Source organism: Glycine max, chromosome 9 (assembly GCF_000004515.6).
Source record: "Glycine max cultivar Williams 82 chromosome 9, Glycine_max_v4.0, whole genome shotgun sequence".
In the NCBI taxonomy this organism is placed as follows: domain Eukaryota; kingdom Viridiplantae; phylum Streptophyta; class Magnoliopsida; order Fabales; family Fabaceae; genus Glycine; species Glycine max.
In genome coordinates this window covers 5,223,098-5,245,744 of record NC_038245.2, presented here as the reverse complement: position 1 = coordinate 5,245,744, position 22,647 = coordinate 5,223,098, and the positions used below count along the sequence as shown (strand labels likewise).

Below are 22,647 nucleotides of genomic sequence, written 5' to 3'. Positions count from 1 at the left end.
TATATATATATAATTAAATCAAATAAATGTGAATATTAACGTATACAAAAAATTATTATTATTATTATTATTATTATTATTATTATTATTATTATTATTATTATTATTATTATTATTATTATTATTATTATTATTATTATTATTATTATTACTAAATGTTGAAAATGTTCTTAAGTTCAGACTTCAGAGACCATATTTAGCACACTTTTATCTCAAATTAGTTTAATAATGTTTTTTTTTTGTAATTTTCTAAAAGACTTTAAAGCATAACTTTTTCTTCACATCAAACAACCCTTAACAAAACTTACTTAATTGAACCAAATTGACCGTAAGCAACAGTAGCTAAGTAGCTAACCTGCATAGCTCTGTTGGTAACAACATTATTGATCATATGATATAGTTGGGTCCCATTAATGACACATTTTGACCAGTCCCTTTCCCCAAAAAATTTCCAAGTAGTAAAAAAACAAAATTTGTGATTTTGGTTCAACCAAAAAATTGTCCATCATTCACTTGTGGCAGTCATGAAAATAAGTGCAACATGGAGGGCAGTCACCCTCACTTGTCACACTCTCCTTCTTCCCTTTATTAGCTCTGCAACCTCAATCTGATACTAAGCTTTTAAGTTTGTCTCTCTTTTTTTCCTTTCTTTCTCTCTTTTCTCCTTTTAATATACCTTGTTTTCTTCCTCCTTGTGTTTTGACCGTTGCCTTTTTTTTCTCAACGTCTTTCTCTGTTCACACACACTTCTCTCTCTCTCTCTCACTGATTCCTTCTCCACACACACCTCATGATCAAAACTCTGTCGCTTTCCTTCAACCTCATTGTAAGGTGTGCTTCTCCCTTCTAACCTTCACTTTTTTTTCTTCTTAACCCAATGTTAACATGTGTTTGTCATTTTTTTTTTTCTTTGTACTGGTTATTCTCCACTTGTAACCAACATATACACTTTCTTTGGGTGTTAGAAGCATGAAATTCAAAAAGGGTGTCATTGAAAATTTTGTCTTCCTGAAAACGGGTACTCTGTTCTTATGTTTATCAGCTCTTCTATGCTTTTATTGTTAAAGTATTTTACACTTCTGTTTTTTCTTTTCTTCTTATGTTGTGTTTGTGTGTGTGTGTGTGTATATATATAGGTTTTTTCTTTTAATTAATTGCTATATGAATTTTTCTAAATTAATATTTATCTTTTTTACATTTGTTCTTCTGTTAATTTAACTAATTGGCAACTGCTTTAGTGTGTGCCTTTTGTTTTTGCTTCTTTTTTTTTCATTTGAAGTTGGTCTACTTAGAGGCTTAAGCTGATTTTCTTTTTCTTTTTAATTTATACATTTGGAAAAAAAATTCCCAGATGCAAAGCAGTGTGTTTTCTTCTTGCATTCTGGTAGAGCATAGTTTGGTTTTCTGCAAATCATAAGAGGGAAGGGTTTTCTGTTAGTATTAAGCATGCCTTTATTTTCATCACCCTTCTTCTGGCTTGGAAATGAAGAAAAGCATCAAACTTCATTAACACTGTTAGGCTTATTTGTTTCAAATATAATATTATCTTATGCATATTTGTTTTTTGGGTTAACTCATGCTTGATAGAATTTTAGTATGTTGTTGAAATTCTCTATTTTTGGTGACAGATTTATGATTTCTTTATGAATCTGGTGAGACATAGAGAAAGGTTCTCCTTTTGTTTCCATTTCAATGCAAGCTTGAGACATTCATTCATAGGGGACTGAGAAGAGATGGGATGTTCACATTCAAGGTTGGATGATGAAGAGGCAGTTCGGCTTTGTAAAGACAGAAAGAAGTTCATCAGACAAGCTGTTGAACAAAGAACTCAATTTGCCACGGGACACATAGCATACATAGAATCTCTTAAAAGGGTTTCAGCTGCACTTCGCAATTACATTGAAGGCGATGAGCCTCGCGAGTTCTCATTAGACACAGTCATCACCCCACCTTTCACGCCTGTGAAGAGGAAAACTGGCTCAGGATTCATTCCCATATCAGCAAAACCCTTTGCTACAACAGGAGCAATTGAGTTTGGGATCGGACCAAACTCTACTTTGAAAGTGAATTACCTTAGGCCTGGTGGTAACCCAGCAATTTCAGTTGAGGAAAGGCCTCAATCCCCGGAAAGGGTTCAGGTTGAGACGTACTATGGCATTGATGGATTTTTCAACATGCAATCCTCACCAGTGAATCCCTCAATTTTTGCTTACTCTCCCAATAATAGGACTACTATCCCTCCCCCTTCACCTCATTCCCAATGGGATTTCTTTTGGAACCCTTTTTCATCATTGGACAGTTATGGTTATCCTTCTGGAGGTAGCATTGAGCAAACTGCAATGGATGATGAATACAGAGGACTTAGGCAGGTTAGAGAAGAAGAGGGAATACCAGACCTGGAAGAAGATGAAACTGAACATGAAGATTGTGTTGGAAAGAGAAATGTAGCAGAAGAAAGAACTAGGCACGATATAAATTCTTCCAAAGAAGTTATTGTTGAAGATTTTAATGATGATGATGATGAGGAGGAGGAGGAGGAGGAAGAGGAGGAGGAAGAAACAGACATTGAAGATGAAACTGAAACTGAGCACAATGCCAAAGATTCACAAGCTCATGGTAGTGCAAGTTTTGAAGTATCAAAAGCTGAAGCTGCTGGTCATATTGAATCCAGACATAGGGAAATGACAATTGGTAAACAAGAAGCTGTGGAAGATACACCAGGTTTTACTGTTTATGTAAACAGAAGGCCAACAAGCATGGCAGAAGTGATCAATGATCTTGAAACTCAATTCACAGTTGTCTGCAATGCAGCCAATGATGTCTCAGCATTGTTAGAGGCCAAGAAATCTCAGTATTTATTGACATCTAATGAGCTTTCAGGTTTGATGGAAACAAACAATTTATATTTTCATTCTGTTGTAAGTGTACTTTCATGCTCATGCTTTCCATATCAGTCAGAATTATGAGTGAAGTCCTTATAAATGGAAAATAATCAATGAGCACCCTCAAGTTTGATAATAAACTCCATTGTAAAAAATCTTATTTATGGTGGAGATCTCACTATGAAAATGTGCTTGTATTATATATCTAGAAATCCACTTTCATGTTTGCAATTCCTCAATTCAATTCTATTTAATCTTGTTTCTTTCAGTCGTAAGTTTTCTGAAATATTAATTTGAGTTATATTTTGTTTGCAGCATCTAAGTTGTTGAACCCAGTAGCTCTGCTCCGATCAGCTTCTTCACGCTCTTCTTCATCTAGATTTTTGGTGAATTGTTCGAGCACTAGCGCAGAAGGTTGTGGTGAGGGCACTAAGGATCTCTCAGCGGAACATTGTATGTTATCCGGTAGTCACCATGCCACATTGGATAGATTAAATACATGGGAGAAGAAGCTCTATGAGGAAGTCAGGGTATGTTACTGAACTTATCTTATATCTGTGTGGAAGTCAAATTTCTAAAAAAAGATTTCAATGAAGCTCCCTTTGGTGACATTCTTAGAAACAGATAATTGCTACTTTTTTTTTTAACAAAAGCAAAACATCTGTTATTAATACCAGAGATAGCAGGTACAAGACGTACCAAGCTACCCCTGAAACAACAATACATCAAGATAGAACAAAGAAGTAAAAAACTTAACGAAAACATCCTGAGTGTGTACTAAAGCTAAGAGTCCCGGTACTGCAACAAAGAAAACTATTTCTAGGAAGCCCGAAAACCCAGCAAGGAGCCACAACAATTTACAATTCATACTCCCCGAAAGCATTTTCTCGTGACAGCCACAGGAACCTATCTCCGAGCTTGCTCCTGACGTGAAACACAGCTGAATCAGTCTCCAAAATCATTTTCTCATGGCATCGGTTATACAATGAATTGGATTATTTATCCAAGAAGATAAAGGATAAATAAAGCCTTTTTTATGGAACCGCGACCACTTCCAAGATAGTACCTGCATGTGCTAAAAAATCTCTGAAACTTCCAACAAAACTTGATGAAACACAGTTTTGTTCCTCCCCAAACATATGGCCCATATAATTGCTACTTAAAATAATCTAAAAAGACCGGTGCTTATGCTCCATCTTGTAATCAGTTCAGAACTTTAAGTCCTTTGCCCATTTTCTCAATTATCCAAGACTAAGTAGAAAAGAGAAATGCTAGCAGCACGCTTTTTTTAACACTCTACTATTAGTTGAAATTTATTGGATTAACATTTTTGTGTGGGTCTCATTTCTTATTTAATGAGTCTCTCTCCTGATTTTATAGTTGTCAATAAATTTTAACCAATAGTAGAGTAGAATGTATGTTAGAAGTGTGTTAGAGAGTGTTTTTAGCACTCCTCATGTAGAAAAATCCTTCGGATTCTTATGTTCTTAATCTTGAGGGATGATCAAAATCAATGATTCACTCATGTTATGAATTTATCAATGGCAAATACACATATGGTTATTACTAGAAATAGCAGATAAAATAACTTCGCAAAGTAATTGTGTATGAGTAATCATAAAAGTGGTCCAGCTTCCACATTATGTGTAAAATAACCTCTAACTAATAGTAATGAGCATAAACCTTTCTGTTAGATGTTTGACAGAATTGGGAAAAAATGACAACAGAGGTCAACTTCAACCATTTAAATTATATTCTGTTATTTTTCTTTTGGTGCAATTTAATTTTTTTTTATTATTGTTACAGTTCATTATGCTTGTGATCACATACAGTTTTATTTTAATGTTGGGAAACTTATAAGTTACTGTGGCAACTTTCTTCTGCAACAGTCTGGAGAACGTGTCCGAATTGCATATGAAAAGAAATGCAAGCAACTCAGGAACCTTGATGTAAAAGGAGAGGACCCCTCTTGTGCAGATAAAACAAGAGCAGCCATTAGAGAACTAGATACCCAGATAACAGTTTCAATACACTCAATTGAAGCTATTTCAAGGAGAATCGAAACTCTAAGGGACAAAGAGTTGCATCCCCAACTTCTTGAATTGGTGCAAGGGTATGTATGAAAGTCAAATACCCACATAGATCTCTGTTTTCTTGATGAACTAAACCCCCTTCTGCCATAATTTGCAGTATTTTCAGACTTCAAACATATTGGGAATGTTTTCATAATTTCATTTGATCCTTTAAGAAATATAGGACTGCTAGACTTTGTTTGCTACTAATAACAATTTCTGATAAAGTCATTCTGAATGACTTATATAGTGAATTTCTGAAATGTTTCATTACCTGCTGATGTACTTAGTGTTAGAATTTTCCTTTGTCACTCAATGCCATCAACTTCCTGAGCAAAACCCCAAGTGGAGCCATCAAATACCTTGTCTAGGTTTCTAGGACCTCCATAATATATGATATCTATTCTTGGATTTTACTTTCTACATGAGCAACATTTAAAAGAAAAGAGCCTACATCTGCCTTATGAAATGCAGATATATCTTATATCACACTGGCACTGCATTTAGTTACTTACATTATGCTTGCTGATTCTTCAATTATACAAATGGCAGGCTGGAAAGGATGTGGAAAGTGATGGCAGAATGCCATCAGACACAGAAGAGAACCTTAGATGAGGCTAAGATTCTTCTAGCTGGCACTCCTTCTAAATCACGTGCCAGAAAGCAGTCTTCCATTTCAATGACTGATCCAAACAGACTGGCCCGTTCAGCCTCCAATCTTGAATTCGAGTTAAGGAACTGGAGAAATGCCTTTGAGTCATGGATCACTTCTCAGAGATCCTACATTCATGCACTAACCGGATGGCTTCTTCGGTGCATGAGATTTGAGCCTGACGTATCAAAGTTACCATGCTCTCCCCGTAGGTCCAGCAGCACTCACCCTTTGTTTGGACTATGTGTTCAGTGGTCAAGGCGCCTAGATGCAATACAAGAAAAGGCAGTGCTTGATGGCTTAGACTTTTTTGCAGCTGGAATGGGGTCCCTCTATGCACATCAGTTAAGAGAAGATTCTAGGAGAAACTCATTTGGATCAAAACAAAGCAATGGGAATATGGAAATGGTGGAAGTTGGTGAGGTGGAAGAGGTAATGGCTCCAGAGAAACTGGCTGAAGTTGCTATCAAGGTGCTTTGTGCTGGAATGTCTGTTGCTATAAGCTCACTGGCAGAGTTTGCTTTGGATTCTTCTGAGGGGTACAATGAAGTTGTTAAGCAATGGGACAATGGGAAGTGTCAAAATACTACTTCTAGTGAGACTAGAACATAAATGTCTCACATTTTGTGTTAATTAGTTTAGGCTTGTTTAGAAATGGGTGTATGAGAATGTAATTATGTATTTAACTAACCAATACAAAAGGTAGAATAGCAAGGGAAATTGCACCCCATGTTGTTAAAGTGGATTTTCTTTTTTCTTTTTCTGTTTCTGCCTTCTCCTGCAGCCACATTAAATCCCTAGCTTCCCTCAATTAATTTCAACTAGCATTTTTTTAAAAGGCAGATAACTCTCCCTCATGCCTATACCAATTTTGTAAGGCCTCTCCCTCTTATATCTTGATGACAACACACGTTTTGCTGTGAGACTCCAATTGATTTTTTTTCTTGGGTAATGCTAAAGTGTTTGGAATTTTAGACGAGCGATCTTAAAATTGATTTTGACTTTAATTAATTTTATTAAATTAGTTTTAAAGTGAATGTTATTTACATTTAAATATTTTTATTATAAAAGTGTGTTAAGCGTAAAATTTAGCATAAAATTTTTAATACAATATAAAATTTATCCAAAATTATTTTAATTTAAAATTAATTATGAATCTAAAATAATGTTAGAACTTTTTTCTAACATAAAACTAAATATATAAAAGTTTATCTAAAATCAATTTTGACTTAATCAATTTTTAAAGGTAAAATCAAGCACACATAGTAATAACACATTTTCCATCGTGACTTTATTAAAACAAAACACATTTGATTAAATAATTCTAACTAAATTCTACCATTTCCCTGTTACAGAATAGCAATATTTTTATCAAATGGGATTAACTCCTCCAAATCAAACAAATAAAAGATATATTGACCACTGGTTTAATTTGACATATATCGTGATTATAATCTCTACTTAATCTACTAAAATTTAGTTCATACAACTAAAAAAGAGACTTAGTTCATGCAACTAAAAAAATCATCCTGGAGAATTCAAATGTGATCTTTCTTGGTACAATAAATCCATTTCAAATTAATTTTATTTGTTACTTATCCTTCGTAGGCTTGTCTCTCATAAAAGGACTGATATATTTGGCATCTCCATCTGACAGTATGCACAACAGCACAAGATAATTGTAAACATACCCCTCCCAAAATTTACATGCACAAGGCTAACAGACCCATAGATCCTCTCAAACCAAGGTTCATTTACCACAAGTAAAAAACCTGCACCATATTCCAATGAAAATGTAAAGCTACTACTCTTAAAAAATTATCAAAATGGATCCTATGATAGGAAATTTTGAAGTGAATGATAATTTTCCGTGCTTCTATATTTGGATCATACACAAGAAACGGGGATGCATCTTCAACATGCAGTCAGCCTAGGCTTTGTCATTGAGAAGATAAACAAATGAATGTATTTTCATTCATAGCCCAAGTCGTCATTGTCTAACTCCATGTCAGCAGCATTATTTCTATATCCAGACAAGACACTGACGAAAAGAACAACAGCAACTAGCTGTGCTACCACAAAATATTTAGCCCTTCTTCTCAAGGTTTTCTCCTCCTTTGTTGGCGGCTGCCTTTTGGGTTTAGTCTTGGGCTTTGAACCTAAGAAAAAAATGACAAATCAAACTACATTAACAATGACAGAATATATGATCTTAAAATAGCAAATGAAACTTTTTTTTCACATAACTATTAACTAGTATTTATTAACAGTGGAACAAATACTTTTTATTCCAAAAACTAAAGAAGCATCATAAATAGAAAAAAGAGGTGAAAGATGAATTTAAGGCACACGAGGGTATCGGTGCCTTGGAGACAACAAATTAATTCAAGGAGTTAATGTCAAAAAAAGGAATGAACAGTAAAATGTCTGACTATTTTGTATTTTGTATTTCAATATGAACTAAGTGAACAAGCATAATATAATAAACATTCATAGTAAAATAAAAAGTTCAAATGTTCAAGTTATTAAACCTATTCCCAAACACACAGTTACCATTTAATTTTCTGAGTATTTTAGCCATTTAGCATCTCCATTACCAAGATGACTGGACTTATTTTTTAAATTTATCAACAAAATGCTAGATGCATGCTATTTCTGAAACAGAAAGGTGCACCTCAACCAACAAGAGGTGTTGACCCCTTCTGGCACCTTGCCTCAGCACCTTAGGCATGCCTTTAGGTGCATTTGACTAAACTTATATAAACTACTTGTTTAAATTTGTTTAAATTACTTTTGTAACTGCATATTTTATTTGTTTTTCTTTGTTTCAGTTATGGATTAGCCTAATCAATAAGTGGTTCATATACTTTAGGAGCAAGTCAGTTTTAATTTTTTGTTTTGCTGAAATCTTGTTATGTGATTAATTTTTGTTTTGCTTTTAATTTATTATTTATTGTATTGCTACTCAGAACAATTTGATCAGAATAAAATCATTTTATTTCCTCCACATACGTATTGTCTCTCTTCTTTGTTTATTATAGTTTTTCTGCTATAAAACTTACAATTGGTATCAAGAGTTTTTTTCTTAGAAGAACCTGTGAATGAACACAGTACAACCCACACACAAAAAAAAAAAAAACAACGCCTATAAACTTTGCTTCAATTCATCAAATAGATGGATTCTGAAACTCCTTACACAGCACTAGCACCGCCTGTGTTTGATGGTGATAATTATCACATCTGGGCAACAAGAATGGAGGCTCACCTGGAGGCAAATGATCTCTGGGAAGTAGTTGAGGAAGACTACGAAGTTCTTCCTTTACCAGTCAATCCAACTATGGCTCAGATTAAAAATCAAAAGGATAGGAAAACTAGAAAGTCAAAGGCAAAGGCTACCTTATTTGCTGCTGTTTCACAAGACATTTTCACCAGAATCATGACAATCAAATCAGCATTCGAAGTTTGGAATTTCCTCAAGGATGAATATGAAGGAGATGAAAGGATCAAGGGAATGCAAGCCATGAATCTGATTAGAGAATTTGAGATGCAAAAAATAAAGGAGTCAAAAACAATCAAGGAGTATGCAAACAAACTTCTTAGCATTGCTAACAAGGTGAGGTTGCTAGGTTCAGAATTTTTTGATTCAAGAATAGTTCAGAAAATACTGGTGACTGTCCCTGAAAAATTTGAAGTTTCTATTGCTTCATTGGAAAATAATAAGGATCTATCAAAGATTACATTGGCAGAACTTGTAAGTACCATGCAGTCCCAAGAGCAGCAGAGGTTGATGAGACAAGACTGTGCAGTTGAAGGTGCTTTACCAACCAAGCACCATCATGCTGAATCCAGTAGAAAGAAATATGTCAAGAAGAACCAACCAACAAGCAATGAAAATAGTGCAAACAACCAAAACAAAAGTAAGGGTAAAAAGAAAAACTATCCACCTTGTCAGCATTGCGGAAAATTGGGTCACCCACCATACAAATGTTGGAAACGACCAGACGCAAAGTGCATCAAGTGCAATCAACTTGGACACGAAGCTATAATTTGTAGAAGCAAATTTCAGCAGCATGAAGCCAATGCCCAAGTTGTTGAGCAGGAGGAAGATTATATTTTTGCTGCAACATGCTATTCAATGAGGAGTAGTTCTGAATGTTGGTTGATTGATAGTGGTTGTACGAACCACATGACATATGATAAGACTCTATTCAAGGATTTGAAGCCAACTAATGTCTCAAAGGTCAGAATTGGGAATGGTGGCTATATTTCTGCAAAAGGAAAAGGAATCATTGCAATTTCAATGTGTTCAGGTACCAAAATAATATCAGATGTTCTTTATGTACCTGATATTGATCAAAACTTGCTAAGTGTAGGTCAGTTGATTAAAAAGGGATTTAAAGTGTCCTTTGAACATCAACACTGCCTTATCTATGACATTGCTGGCCGGGAAGTTCTAAGGGTTAAAATGAGAGGTAAAAGCTTCTCATTTGATCCAACAGAGGAGGAGCATGCAACCTATTTCACTCAAGTCACACCCACGGAACTCTGGCACAAGAGACTTGGTCATTGCCATCTTGAAATAATGCTAAACATAAAAAAAAGGGACATGTCAAAAGGTCTACCAACACTTTCTGATAGTTTGCCAAACTGTAATGCTTGTCAATTTGGTAAACAAAACAGAATCATTCCCCAAATCAGCTTGGAGAGCCTCTCAAAAGTTGCAGCTAATTCACACTGATGTGGCAAGACATCAAAGAACATAATCACTACAAGGTAGTCTCTACTTTATTCTTTTCATAGATGACTTTACAAGAATGTGCTGGATTTTTTTCTTGAAATTCAAGCATGAAGTGGCTGAAGTATTTGTGAAGTTCAAGAAAATGGTGGAAACTCAAAGTGCCTGCAAGATTCAATGTCTAAGATCTGATAATCGGAAAGAGTATACATCAGCAAAATTTAATCAATTTTGTGAAGAAGCTAGAATTGAACATCAACTCACAGCCCCCTACACTCCAGAGCAAAATGGGGTTAGTGAAAAGAGAAACAAATCGGTGATGGAGATGGCTAGATGCATGTTGCATGAGAAGGAGTTGCCTAAAACATTTTGGGCGGAGGTAGCTAACACAACAGTTTTTTCTGCAAAATCGGCTTCCAACCAAAGTCTTGAAGGATAAAACTCCATTTGAAGTCTGGTATGGCTATAAGCCTTCACTAACTTTTCTTAAAGCGTTTGGTTGAGTTTGTTTTGCACAGGTTAAGCATGACAAACTTGACAAAAAGGCAATTTCGGGCATCTTTGTGGGTTACAGTTCAGTTTCAAAAGCCTACAAAGTGTATCATCCTCAAACTGGAAAGATGACTGTTACTAGAGATGTGCACTTCAATGAAGCTCAGCAATGTAAATGGGACAACTCACAAAGAACAATTGAACTATTTGACAACATTAATGATAATCATCCTGGCCAGCAAAGAACAAAGTTGTTGCAAGATGAATTAGAAGATAACCCTCCAGTCAGAGGCAAAAGACTGCTTTCTGATGTTTATCAAAGATGTAATGTAGCAATTTGTGAACCTGCTAGCTGTGAGGAAGCACAAAAGGATCTAAAATGGAAAGTTGCAATGGAGGAGGAAATGTCCATGATACAGAAAAACAAAACACGGGAATTTGTTGATAGGCCTAAAGGTAGAAAAGTCATTGGAGTTAAATGGGTTTTTAGAACAAAGCTTAATGCAGATTGCTCAATCAACAAGCACAAAGCTAGACTAGTAGTTAAAGGGTATGCACAAATTTTTTGTGTTGATTATTCTGACACTTTTGCTCCAGTGTCCAGATTAGATACAATTAGATTGGTGCTAGCAGTGGCTGCGCAAAATGGCTAGAAAATATTCCAACTAGATGTCAAATCAGCTTTTTTAAACAGAGAACTACAAGAAGAAATATATGTAGAGCAGCCAGAAGGATTCGTGAAGCAAGGTAAAGAAGATAAAGTTTATCTTCTCAAAAAGGCTTTCTATGGCCTAAAACAAGCACCAAGGGCCTGGTATAGCAAGATAAATGATCACCTATTGAGCATAGGCTTTGCAAAAAGCTTATCTGAGTCCACTCTTTATGTGAAAAATAAGGGAAATAACTTTCTCATAGTTTCTCTCAATGTTGATTATCTTTTAGTAACTGGAGATGATGCAAGACTAGTTGAGGAGTTCAAGCAAGAAATGATGCAAGCTTTTGAAATGATTGATCTTGGTCTCATGACTTATTTTCTTGGAATTGAGATCAAGCAAAGTCAGAACAAAGTGTTAATCTATCAAAGGAAATAAGCAAAAGAAATTTTGAAGAAGTTTCAAATGGAGGAATGCAAATCTGTTAGCACACCAATGAATCAAAAGGAGAAGTTCAGCAAGGAAGATGGTGCTGATAAAATTGATGAAGGATATTATAGGAGCTTGATTGGATGTCCAATGTATCTCATTGCAACAAGGTCAGACATTCTATTTGTTGTAAGTCTCTTGTCTCGTTTTATGCATTGTGCAAGTGAAATACATTTAAAAGCAACAAAGAGAATATTGAGGTATGTTAAGGGCACTATTGATTATGGTGTCAAATTTGAGAAGTGTCAAGAATTCAAGTTGTATGGATTCTCTGATAGTGATTAGGTTGGATCCGTTGATGACATGAAGAGCACTTCAGGATACTCTTTCAGCCTAGGCTCAGGAGTTTTCTCATGGTGCACAAAGAAGCAAGGGATTGTAGCACAATCCACTGCTGAGGCTGAATTCATAGCAGCAACAGTAGCGGTAAATCAAGATTTATGGTTGAAGAAGACTCTATGTCATTTATTTTTGCAGGAGAAGAACAAAACTGGAATCTTTGTTGACAACTAGGCAGCCATTACTATTGCAAACAATCCAGTGTATCATGGGAAGACTAAACATTTCAACATCAAGCTCTATTTTTTGAGAGAGATGCAGCAAAGTGGAGAAGTGAACTTAATTTACTACAAGTCTAAAGATCAACTGGCTGACATGTTTACAAAGCCACTGCCTATCAACAAATTTGAACTCTTAAGGCAAAGAATTGGAGTTTACAATTCCTAAAGCAAGGATTGTTTAAATTTTTTAAATTACTTTTGTAACTGCATATTTTATTTGTTTTTCTTTGTTTCAGTTATGGATTAGCCTAGTCAATAAGTGGTTTATATACTTTAGGAGCAAGTCAGTTTTAATTTTCTGTTTTGCTGAAATCTTGTTATGTGATTAGTTTCTGTTTTGCTTTTAATTTATTATTTATTGTATTGCTGCTCAGAACAATTTGATTTAGAATAAAATCATTCTATTTCCTCCACATACATATTGTCTCTCTTCTACTTTGTTTATTATAGTTTTTCTGCTATAAAACTTACACTACTTCATACTTCATAGTGAGCATTCTGAAATGAAACCTCACATTTTCCTATATAAATAGAATAGAATCATATTTTCTTATTCTATTTACACAGGACAAAGCTTGCATGGCTTCTTAGAGCATCAAATCAAATGCAACTAGCATGCACATTTATTTTTAAGTTTTATGATGCAAAGCATATGAAGGGTGAATATGGGCTAGCAAAGAAACTAAGATTTATCCCAGAATGGTCTACATGTAAAGTTATTTACCTTCTATGAGGGTTGATGAAATGGTACCATAGCAAAGAAAGAGGCTTACATATGGTTTTTATTGACTTGAAAAAATAGTATGATAAAGTGCCAAGAGAAGTGCTGTAGAAGGCTTTGGAAAAGAAAGGTGCTCGTGTGACTTATATCACAGCAATACAAGCCAATGTATAATGTAATAACTACTAGTGTGAGAACTCCTAGAAGCAAGACCTTTAACTTTCCAACAAGGATAGGTTCACATTAGAGTTCAACCTTGAGTTTTTACTTGCTTAGTCTAGTCTTTGATGTGCTTACCAAGGACATACAAAAGATTATCCCTAAATGTATGTTTGTGACTGCAAAGTACCTACCAAGCTAAAAGGACAGTTTATTATACTGCAATATGACCAGCTATACTCTACGGTAGTGAATGTTGAGCTTTAAAGGGATGAGAAAAGGTGGGAATAACAAAAATAAATGTTAAAAAAGATGTTTGGTCCAACAATAAAGGACAAAATACAAAATGATGTTATAGAGGAGAAATTGATGTGGCACTTATTGAAGAAAAAACTACAGAAAATCGATTAAGGTGATTATGACAAGTGCAAAAAAGGTCACTAGAGGGACCAATGAGGAGAGCAGTTTGTATGGGGTAGAAGGAAGACCAAGGAAGATATTAGAGGAAATTAAAAGGGAACTCATAGTATGCAAAGCATATGATCAGAGAATAAGATCACAAACCTAGAATCATTCATCATGTTCATAGCTTGTTTCATTTGTTCCACAAGTATGGCAACTAATTATCATGAAATTCCACATCAAGAAAAGTTGAAAGAATACTCAACTCATTCCTATAACACTCAGCAACTGGAAACCTACACATTTCAGAATATTCCAGTCCATACCAGGAATATTTCAAAGTAGTTATATGAACGATACTATCCTATTGCTAGAACTAGAATATCAAGCCAGCATATTCCAACACACTGTATTCTAGTAAAATCATTACTACAAGCAATTCAAACAGAGAGAGGGAGCAGTTCAGTCGAAGTGATTTAAAGTAAAAGGAAAAGAAATATGCACTGGTTACACTTGTCAAGGAAATCAATCAAATAAAATCCTAAAAATATCTTACTTGAAGTTGAACGACCTCTAGAAGCTGATGATGATGGGTCTGCATGAAAATATGGATCATTGGAAGCAGAAGTACCAGCTACTATAAGTTCTGTCTTACATCGTTGCACATATCTCACTAAATTGGCATGTTCCAAAAAATTGGTCCGCAAAATTGATGATTCCTGGTAGTAAATAAATGCAGGAACAGAAGTTAAAAAATTTGCCTCAAAAATTTAATTCCCAGTGCTTCTAGTAAACAATTGCCGCCAGCCAGTTACACAATAGCACTTAGCTCGGGAGCAAAAATGGAAAAGGTAAAACATATGATTTATGATGTTCATTAAGTGGAGAAGTCAAGAATCTCAAGGGTAGAACAATGCAAAAACAACTAAAAGGACTACAACACTTTTGAGGCAGCATTAATTGCATGAGTTCCTCATTCAAGAGTATTTCCCAGTATCTAGTTATGCTTCAAGAATAACATTTCCCAACACAAAAGAAACAATGAATAACAAATAATCAATCTCCCATTTGCAATGCTCTTTGTTTACAACACTTTTTATATTTTTTTCTTGCATTTCTTATACCAAAGACAAGTATTAAAGTCCAAAAACTTCCAAATAGAGCTGATTGCAGCCTAAAAATAATATTACATCTTTAGTCCTAACACATGATAATAACATCAAGCAAAGAAAGGTGAAATTGAAGTTGGCAGGCAAACTGACAGTTTATGCCCATTCTTTAATTGTTTCCAGAAATAGTGTTTTTTAGATTTAGAGAACTTATAATTAAGGGCAAGCCTTGGTGCAATGGTAAGGTTGCTGCCTTGTGAATGGGTTCACATTTTGGAAACGGCCTCTTGGCTTTCAGGGGTAATGCTGCATATATTAAATCCCCCTTCCTCCCTGATCCAACTAGGTAGGACTTGCAAGCCAGGTGCCCTAGGTCCCTTTTTCGATAAGATCTTCTATAACATTAATTCCTTCAGCATAAATAAACAATTCTCTTCATTACACATCAAAATTAGGTATCAAAACTCTTTGACATACTTTATATAGTGATACTTTCTAGCTGGATTCCTAATCATAACCCCTCTTCTGTATATGTATCTTTCTTTCATATAATTACTAGGTAATGGAAATTTCTATGGCACTGAGAATTCACTTTTAGTCCATAACTTTTTACCTTAGTAATGACATACTAAGAACATTCAAGAGCAAGTTAATAATGTGCATTTTTTTGCAAATGATACAGTCCTGGCTGATGAGTTAAGAGAAGAAGGAAATTATAAAGTTGAGATATGGAGAAAAGTTTTGAAATTAAGGGTTTTTCATTAAGAGTAAGAAGGTGCATATGGAATATAAGTTCAGCAAGAAGCAAGTCAGCAATGTTTTGTAGGTGTAAATTTGGAGAGAACGTCATAAAATCAGTTGCGAAGTTGAAGTATCTTAATATCTTGTATCTATCTTACAAAGTGATTGGAGGAATCAAGGAGGATGTAACAGACATGATGTATGCTGAGTGGATGAAACGAAGAAATGTTTTCAGGCACAATTTGTGGTAACAACGTTCCTATCAAACTAGATGTAAGACCAGCAATGATCTATGGCAGTGAATGTTAGGGGACAATAAGGTATCAGCAAGACACCAATTACACTCAGTTCAAGCAATCAAATTTACAGCACCACAAAAAAATATTAGCTTTTCATGAAGCCCACTGGCCACCCACCACTGCAACTTTAAAACTCTGGCTGGCTGTTCATCTTTCATCACATACTCAACTCAGCTGTAAGTTTGCTTAACCATGAATTACTTTACTAGTCCTATTATTAGACTTGTGCTCAACAATTCTGGGGTCCAAACTCTGGTACTTACAGATTCACTGATTATAAATCTTTCCTATGTTAAAGCAAATCATCAGTCAAATAAATGCTAGCGCTTGTGAGTTCCTTTGGACTCATACCAATATACCACAAGTCCACAACGCAGATTCTTTGTCCAATTCTTATCAACTGGGGACTTCTCACCCAAGTAGACATCCCATTAGTTGCAGAGTATTCATGCTATCTTAAAAAAATTATATATCAGAATCATGGCATGATTGATAATATAACTCACAGGTAAAGCTTGAAGAACAACTAATGCATGTGCAAGAAAAATAGCATCCAAGCTCGATGGCCTGCATAAACAGAATAAAACATGTGAATACATTGCCAGGAGTTCAAAGTCAAAATTAGATCTCGACATGAAAAGAACCAAAAATAGTAGCACATATTGCTCCAACAATGTATAATTTGACATATAACATCACCAGCAGAGTCACCTGTTTTCAAAAAGGTAGTTTTGTTCCCCTAACCAAGTCGACAGAGCATCATATGCAGAGTTTGCTCTCCCATAAATCTGTTGACCAAAAACAGCTACATACGATTACCAAAATCACATAGAATGTATGTATAATGGGAGCATATTAGTGAGAGCGTGAGAGGTGAGGGGAGCAAATGCATATGGATGCTAATTAAAACAATCTCGATCGTCCATCCTCTTACCTCTCATATTCTCACTTGATAAGCTCCCTCAATGTATGAAAGGTAAGGTAAGAAACTAATAAAAAAATCCTATAATGGAACAGAACAAAGAACTTTTCATAGTCTCTCAAGTGTCATCAGAGCAAGTATCAAGAGCAACTAAGTAACTAACCTCTTCTTCCTTTACTTCTACATTCTCTTCACTTATCCCATGTTTCTGCTTTACCCAATAAGCTTTCTTCCAAAAGAGAACCTTGCCGATAGGCCAGGGAAGATCAGAATAATAGATGCTATAAGCAGAGGAACCATCACATCCCACCCACAGTTCATACTCAAGTGCATCAGCAAGCCAAGTGGTGGCCATCACTTTGGTTGGTATCCAATCAGGGAGAGAAGAAACCTCACTATCTAAATCACCACCCACATTCCTTTTCAAGCACTCAATGATCCCCTCCTTCTCATTATTGTATGTCACAGAATCACCATCCTCAAAGTAAGGAATCTGATCTAAAACACCACAAAACACAGCCACAAAGAAAAAAAAACATAAAGTCAAACAAATTCAACCACCCTTATGCAAAAAAGGAACAAAAATAGCAAAAAGAAAGGAAATTCATCAGATGGGGTGGGAATGTAAGTAAGATTACCCCACCAAAAAGCCTCAAACACAATCAAAATAAAATTCATAAAAAAAACATAAAATCAAACAAATTCAAACACCCATATGCGAAAAAAGAACAAAAATAGTAAAAAGAAAGAAACTTCATCAGATGGGGTGTGAATGTAAGTACGATTACCCACCCAGAAGCCTCAAATGCAATCAAATGGCTAAAAGGCCTAAACTTTGAAGAAAAATAAATAAAGGGGCTATTATACTTATAGTAAATAAATAATCAAATTTTCTTTTCTAAACATAAAAGAGATCAAGATTGAGGTTTACCAGAATCAGGGTAGTTAGGGTGGTAATCCAAGTTGAAGGGAACTTGAGAGAGCTTGAGAAAAATGTAAGCAGAGAGGCATTGAGGGCAACCTGTTGGGAGGCCAAAACATGGCTTTCTAACGACAAGGGTGTTCCTTTGTGTGCTCTCACTCGGTTCAGTTGCCATGCACAAGAAGAAGAAGAAGAAGAAAACTGTGATGGGTGAACTCAAAACTGAATGCTGAAAGGGGAAGGTTTGTTCGCTACAACAAACAAGACTTTGTAACCAAACCAGGGTTTAGGATACTACGGACTATGGCTTGAGAACGAGGCTTCCTTGTTTGGGTGAATGGACAAGGCCATTCCGGATCCGTACAATTTGCATCCGGGTTTGGGTCTATCCTCAATCTTGTTATCCAATCTATTTAAAAAAAAACTACTATTTTTTTATCCTAAACTTTTTTGAATTTTTAATTTTAATTCCTAATCAAAATTTTGATGTGTGAAAGTTTTGATAAAAAAAAATTTGTTGTTACTTTAGATGTTATTGTCAAATAACAATATTAACTAACAATATTAACAACTCATTGATTTATCACTTCATTAAAAATATTTAATAGAATGTTAATTTATCAAATCATTACAACATTTAATAGAATCTTTATATGTAATTTCTTTTTTGTTAACTATTTTTAATCTCTCATTAATTAGTCTAACATCTTGTTATGAAAAGATTAAAAAATTAAAAACACAATGTAACATCATCAATTACTTAATGATGTAAGAGATATAAAATGGATCGGTTAGTTAAAAGAAAAGAAAAAATGAAAAAGGTCTCAAACTCCTTTACTAACAAAATAATATACTAACATTTATCAATAAAAAAATTACTTAATGATGTCACAAGTCATTAAATAACCAACATCGTTATTATATCATCAATTAATAGTAATACTTCAAAAGTTATAAATGAAAAAAGGTCCAAGACTTTAACCAATCAAAATGTAAATTAGGGACTAAAAACACAAATAAATAAAAAAAGGTGTTGAAATTCATTTCTTTTGCGTCAAATTGATAGTTTATTAAAATAGTCATTGAAATGAGTTAATTAGTAAAGATTACTAGTTTCTATTTGAGGTAAAATTCCTTTTAATTGTGAAAAAAATTATTAAGTGAGATGTTGATATTATGTCATATTCACATGTTAGAAGCTCTATTTCAGTGTAAATGAGATAATAGCAAACTTTAGATTAGTAAAGTTTATTTTTTAGCACTTGATATTTGGGTGAAAATTTAATATGTATACTCTTTCTTATTCAACTATTATTTGACGTGGATAGGAAATTATACTAATTTTAAATATATTAGGGAGTGTTATAAACTTATTAAAAATCATAGGAAATTTTAAATTTGTGACATTAACAATTTTTAGAGTTATTAGGAGTTAGAAAAATATTTATAGGCATATTTTCATTTGGAGTTCTAATTAATTTTATCATATGTTAAATTGAGCGTGTATGTTTTACTATTAGTTCGTGAGCTCAACTCCATCATTGTAGAAGCTTTGTGAGTAAATCATAGGGATTATAATAAGTCCTAAATTGTTTCTCTAAATTGGTTATTTCTTATGATTTATCTAATAATTTTCTCTTTACGACAAAATCACAAATTGAAAATTTATAAAGCTATTTACTCAAAATATTTATTTTCTAAGGGGCGTGGTAATATATTTTGTCATAGATATAAATGCATAGTATGTTATGGTATGATGATTTAGAAGATTGACTTTTTTAGTTTATGAATTTAGTGATCATATGGTTTGTATATTTTTGCTTCATTGAGTCATTAGCTTGTTATGAGATTTAAAAAATATAATTATGTTGTTAAATCTTTGTGTTGAATCTCGATTAAGAACCTTTCTACAAATATAAATTATGATTTTAGATTTTGAATGGTTTGGGGAAAAACATTTTTTTGGAACATTATAGCTAACAACAATAAGTGTTAGCCCTAGTGTACCAAGACTTATTATTTAGGCAAGGAGTCTATCATTGGTATTTACTTATATTGGTATTTACTTATAAGCGGGGAGTTTGTCATTGATATTTATAAGTAGAGAGATATTTTGGAATATATTTTCAGGTGACAAGCCTATTGTAGTTTTATTTGAGTAGTATTCCACTTAAATCATCATACTTTAACTTTATTTAACTCATTTAGTGAATTTGAGACTTTATCTTTATAATTGTCCTATACCCAATATTGTCATGTTTTCACGTGTTGGGTTCTTAATTTCTCACTAAGGATGACTCACATTGTCTTTCTAGTCTATTTCAAATCCTTAGTCTCGCGTAGAACCTAGTAGTGGGCTTATATTTTTGGATGAAACTCTTTTGTTATATTCAAGGGCCAACAAGGTCATTTAAAAGTGTATTGTAATTTGTCATTTTAGGATTGGACAATTTTATCTTGTAGTAACTATGTTACATTGTCAATTAGACTTGTAATAGTTATATGCAAATCTATTTGACCTATTTGTGGCCCTGTCTTAATTGATATCATACTATGGTGATTATACATACTTATATAATATTTGGGATGTTCATATTTTATGGAAGGTTTTGTCGAAATTTCAATAGAAATTCCTTTGAAATGTAGGTTTTATAAATTAGTCTTAAATTTGCTATTGTAAATGGAGTTGATTATAGTTAAGACTTGTCAGACATGAGTAATGGTTTGTGTGTCGATCACAAATGAATGTTGGGTCATGACATTCAACTCAATCCATTCAAAACGTTCATGTATGAGTCACGTTATGACTCTTTTTTAAAATAAAATAAAAATAATAATTATCACTATTAGGGATTAAAAATAACAATTGTGACACCATTTACTCTGATATACATATTTATATAATAACATAAATGAAAATACAAAATTATATAAAATAAAATTTTATTCAATAAACATAACAGAGTTCATGTAGGTAAAATGTTCACATTCACTTCACCATTACAAATAAAACTTGTTAGAAATATTTTCGGCTCAAAATATCATGCATTTAAAACAAAAGTTCATGCCTCAATGTCACGTCCTATCAAAGCATTGTGTTCCATCATCCTCTAGCATGAAGTTCTTCATAGTTATACATCTAATCATTTGCTCCCACGAACACAAGGTTCAAGATTATCACATGATTCAAACACAAACAACACATAGGGAGTGAGTTATTGCACATCATTCACGCACTCAAGAATTAAAACACAATATCACTCAACCAATCAATATCGATCAATACACAGCGTTATGCAACAAATATACCAATACTCAATCCTATATACAACATGGTACCCTGTCAGTTTAAAACCTTGTTGGACACCTAGGAATACATGACAAAATATATCACACACTAGTAAGTCAGGTCATTCTTACTAGGTAAAATCATAGGGAGACCAGTCAAGGTCACTCTGTTTTGCAAGAACACTCCAACCATATGGGATCAACATAGGCTTCAAGGAACATTCAAACTGAGTGTATTTACTCCCAAGGTTTACACTCCAAAGAGTCCGTCAGGGTCTCTCCCTCCTGATTCAGGTCCAACCCATAAAATATTTTAGCACGCAAACTCTATCTATGAACTGTATAAAACACAACTCCTCAATTATTCTCAAAATAATTTTATTTCGTTGTGCTTGTGATTAAACTCGTCGGGTCGGGTCCCTTCATTAGTTTCTATCACAATACTCGTCGTGCATTAACTCGTCGCCCTTAAAGGGTCTTATAGTCGTGTGGTTGTATAGCTCATAGCTAATAACTTAATGCACATAACATCTCGATACACATGTATATTACAATTCAATACATACTCAATTTATCACATACACTCAATCTCAATCACAGTGGTATAATTACAAAGCAACATGTTATCACACGTCATGAATCATATATGCATCACACAATATTAATATATACATGACACGTACATAGACTTTACCTATGAACCATGCAATACGCACAACTACTCAATTGTTTTCAAAATCATTTTAACTCGTCGTGCCTCAAAGTGATTCAACTCGTCAAGTTCACACAATGAATCCTATCACAATACTCGTCATGCAAAAACTCGTCGCCCTTAAAGGATCCTACAATTATGTGATTGCACAGTTCATAGCTCACAACTCAATACATAATTACATACAATGTCTCAATACATGGATATCTCACAATTTATTACATATTCAATTTATCACTTACTCACATTTTCAATTACAATTTCATGATCCCAATATAATAATTTATCATTCTAATCCAGTAAAATCTTGTCCAAAATAGAAACAAATTATACAAAAATGTTTCTCACAACATAGGAGTAAAACCCCTCAAACAATTTCATACAATTATATCAAAATCAATGGTTCAAAATCATAGGTCAAAAACATAAAAACACTAAGAGCACACAATTTTATCAACAAATTCGTATTAGAACATCAATTGGTTTGTCAAACACAACAATATCTTATTTGTAATCATAAAGGAAAATTATAATTTATTAAACATCACAAAATAAACCTCAATTTAATCCTCTAAGGATCTTTACACATGTTTATTCTAATCCAATTGTGATAAACTCATCCCTTACCTCTAAGCGGGCTCGCGTGTGTAGTCCAACAGTGATAGCGGTATCTCTAGCAGTTCCATAAGATTCCTCAAGCATTTCCTTAGTTTGTTTTCTTAGGGTTTTCAAGTTAGAGAGAAGAGGAAGAAATTGTAGTCTCTATTTTACATCAACGTGTAAGACAAATTTCTATCTGCAAAAACATTATTTCACAAATCCCAACGGTGAGAATAT

The 22,647-nt window shown here is 34.0% G+C and overlaps 2 protein-coding genes across 7 annotated transcripts; one reads left to right on the top strand and one right to left on the bottom strand.

Moving 5' to 3' along the window:
- Positions 1-431: 431 nt before the first annotated feature.
- Positions 432-6,336, top strand: LOC100775759 (uncharacterized). Of its 4 annotated transcripts, XM_014761958.3 has the most exons (6): positions 432-831; positions 966-1,018; positions 1,629-2,880; positions 3,198-3,412; positions 4,772-4,995; positions 5,507-6,336. In XM_014761958.3, the coding sequence occupies exons 3-6, from the start codon at positions 1,734-1,736 to the stop codon at positions 6,216-6,218; spliced, it is 2,298 nt and encodes a 765-aa protein (XP_014617444.1). In that variant the 5' UTR covers positions 432-831; positions 966-1,018; positions 1,629-1,733; the 3' UTR covers positions 6,219-6,336. The 4 variants fall into 4 exon arrangements, with proteins under 4 accessions (XP_014617444.1, XP_040861328.1, XP_006586988.1 ...); XM_041005394.1 differs by lacking the exon at positions 966-1,018 and having other exon boundaries at positions 432-826; XM_006586925.4 differs by having other exon boundaries at positions 432-1,018.
- Positions 6,337-7,160: 824 nt separating this feature from the next.
- On the bottom strand, positions 7,161-18,141 carry LOC100811573 (uncharacterized). Of its 3 annotated transcripts, none has more exons than XR_005886261.1 (9): positions 17,820-18,141; positions 17,052-17,386; positions 16,678-16,754; positions 16,473-16,533; positions 14,374-14,536; positions 9,551-9,874; positions 9,345-9,445; positions 9,003-9,132; positions 7,564-7,765 (listed from the first exon to the last, which is right to left on the bottom strand). XR_005886261.1 is itself a non-coding variant. In NM_001252983.2 (6 exons), exons 1-6 carry the CDS (start codon positions 17,983-17,985, stop codon positions 7,578-7,580), a joined length of 990 nt encoding a protein of 329 aa, NP_001239912.1. In that variant the 5' UTR covers positions 17,986-18,141; the 3' UTR covers positions 7,161-7,577. The 3 variants fall into 3 exon arrangements, 1 of the variants encoding a protein (NP_001239912.1); XR_415795.4 differs by having other exon boundaries at positions 9,366-9,445; NM_001252983.2 differs by lacking the exons at positions 9,003-9,132; positions 9,345-9,445; positions 9,551-9,874 and having other exon boundaries at positions 7,161-7,765.
- Between the last annotated feature and the right edge of the window lie 4,506 nt (positions 18,142-22,647).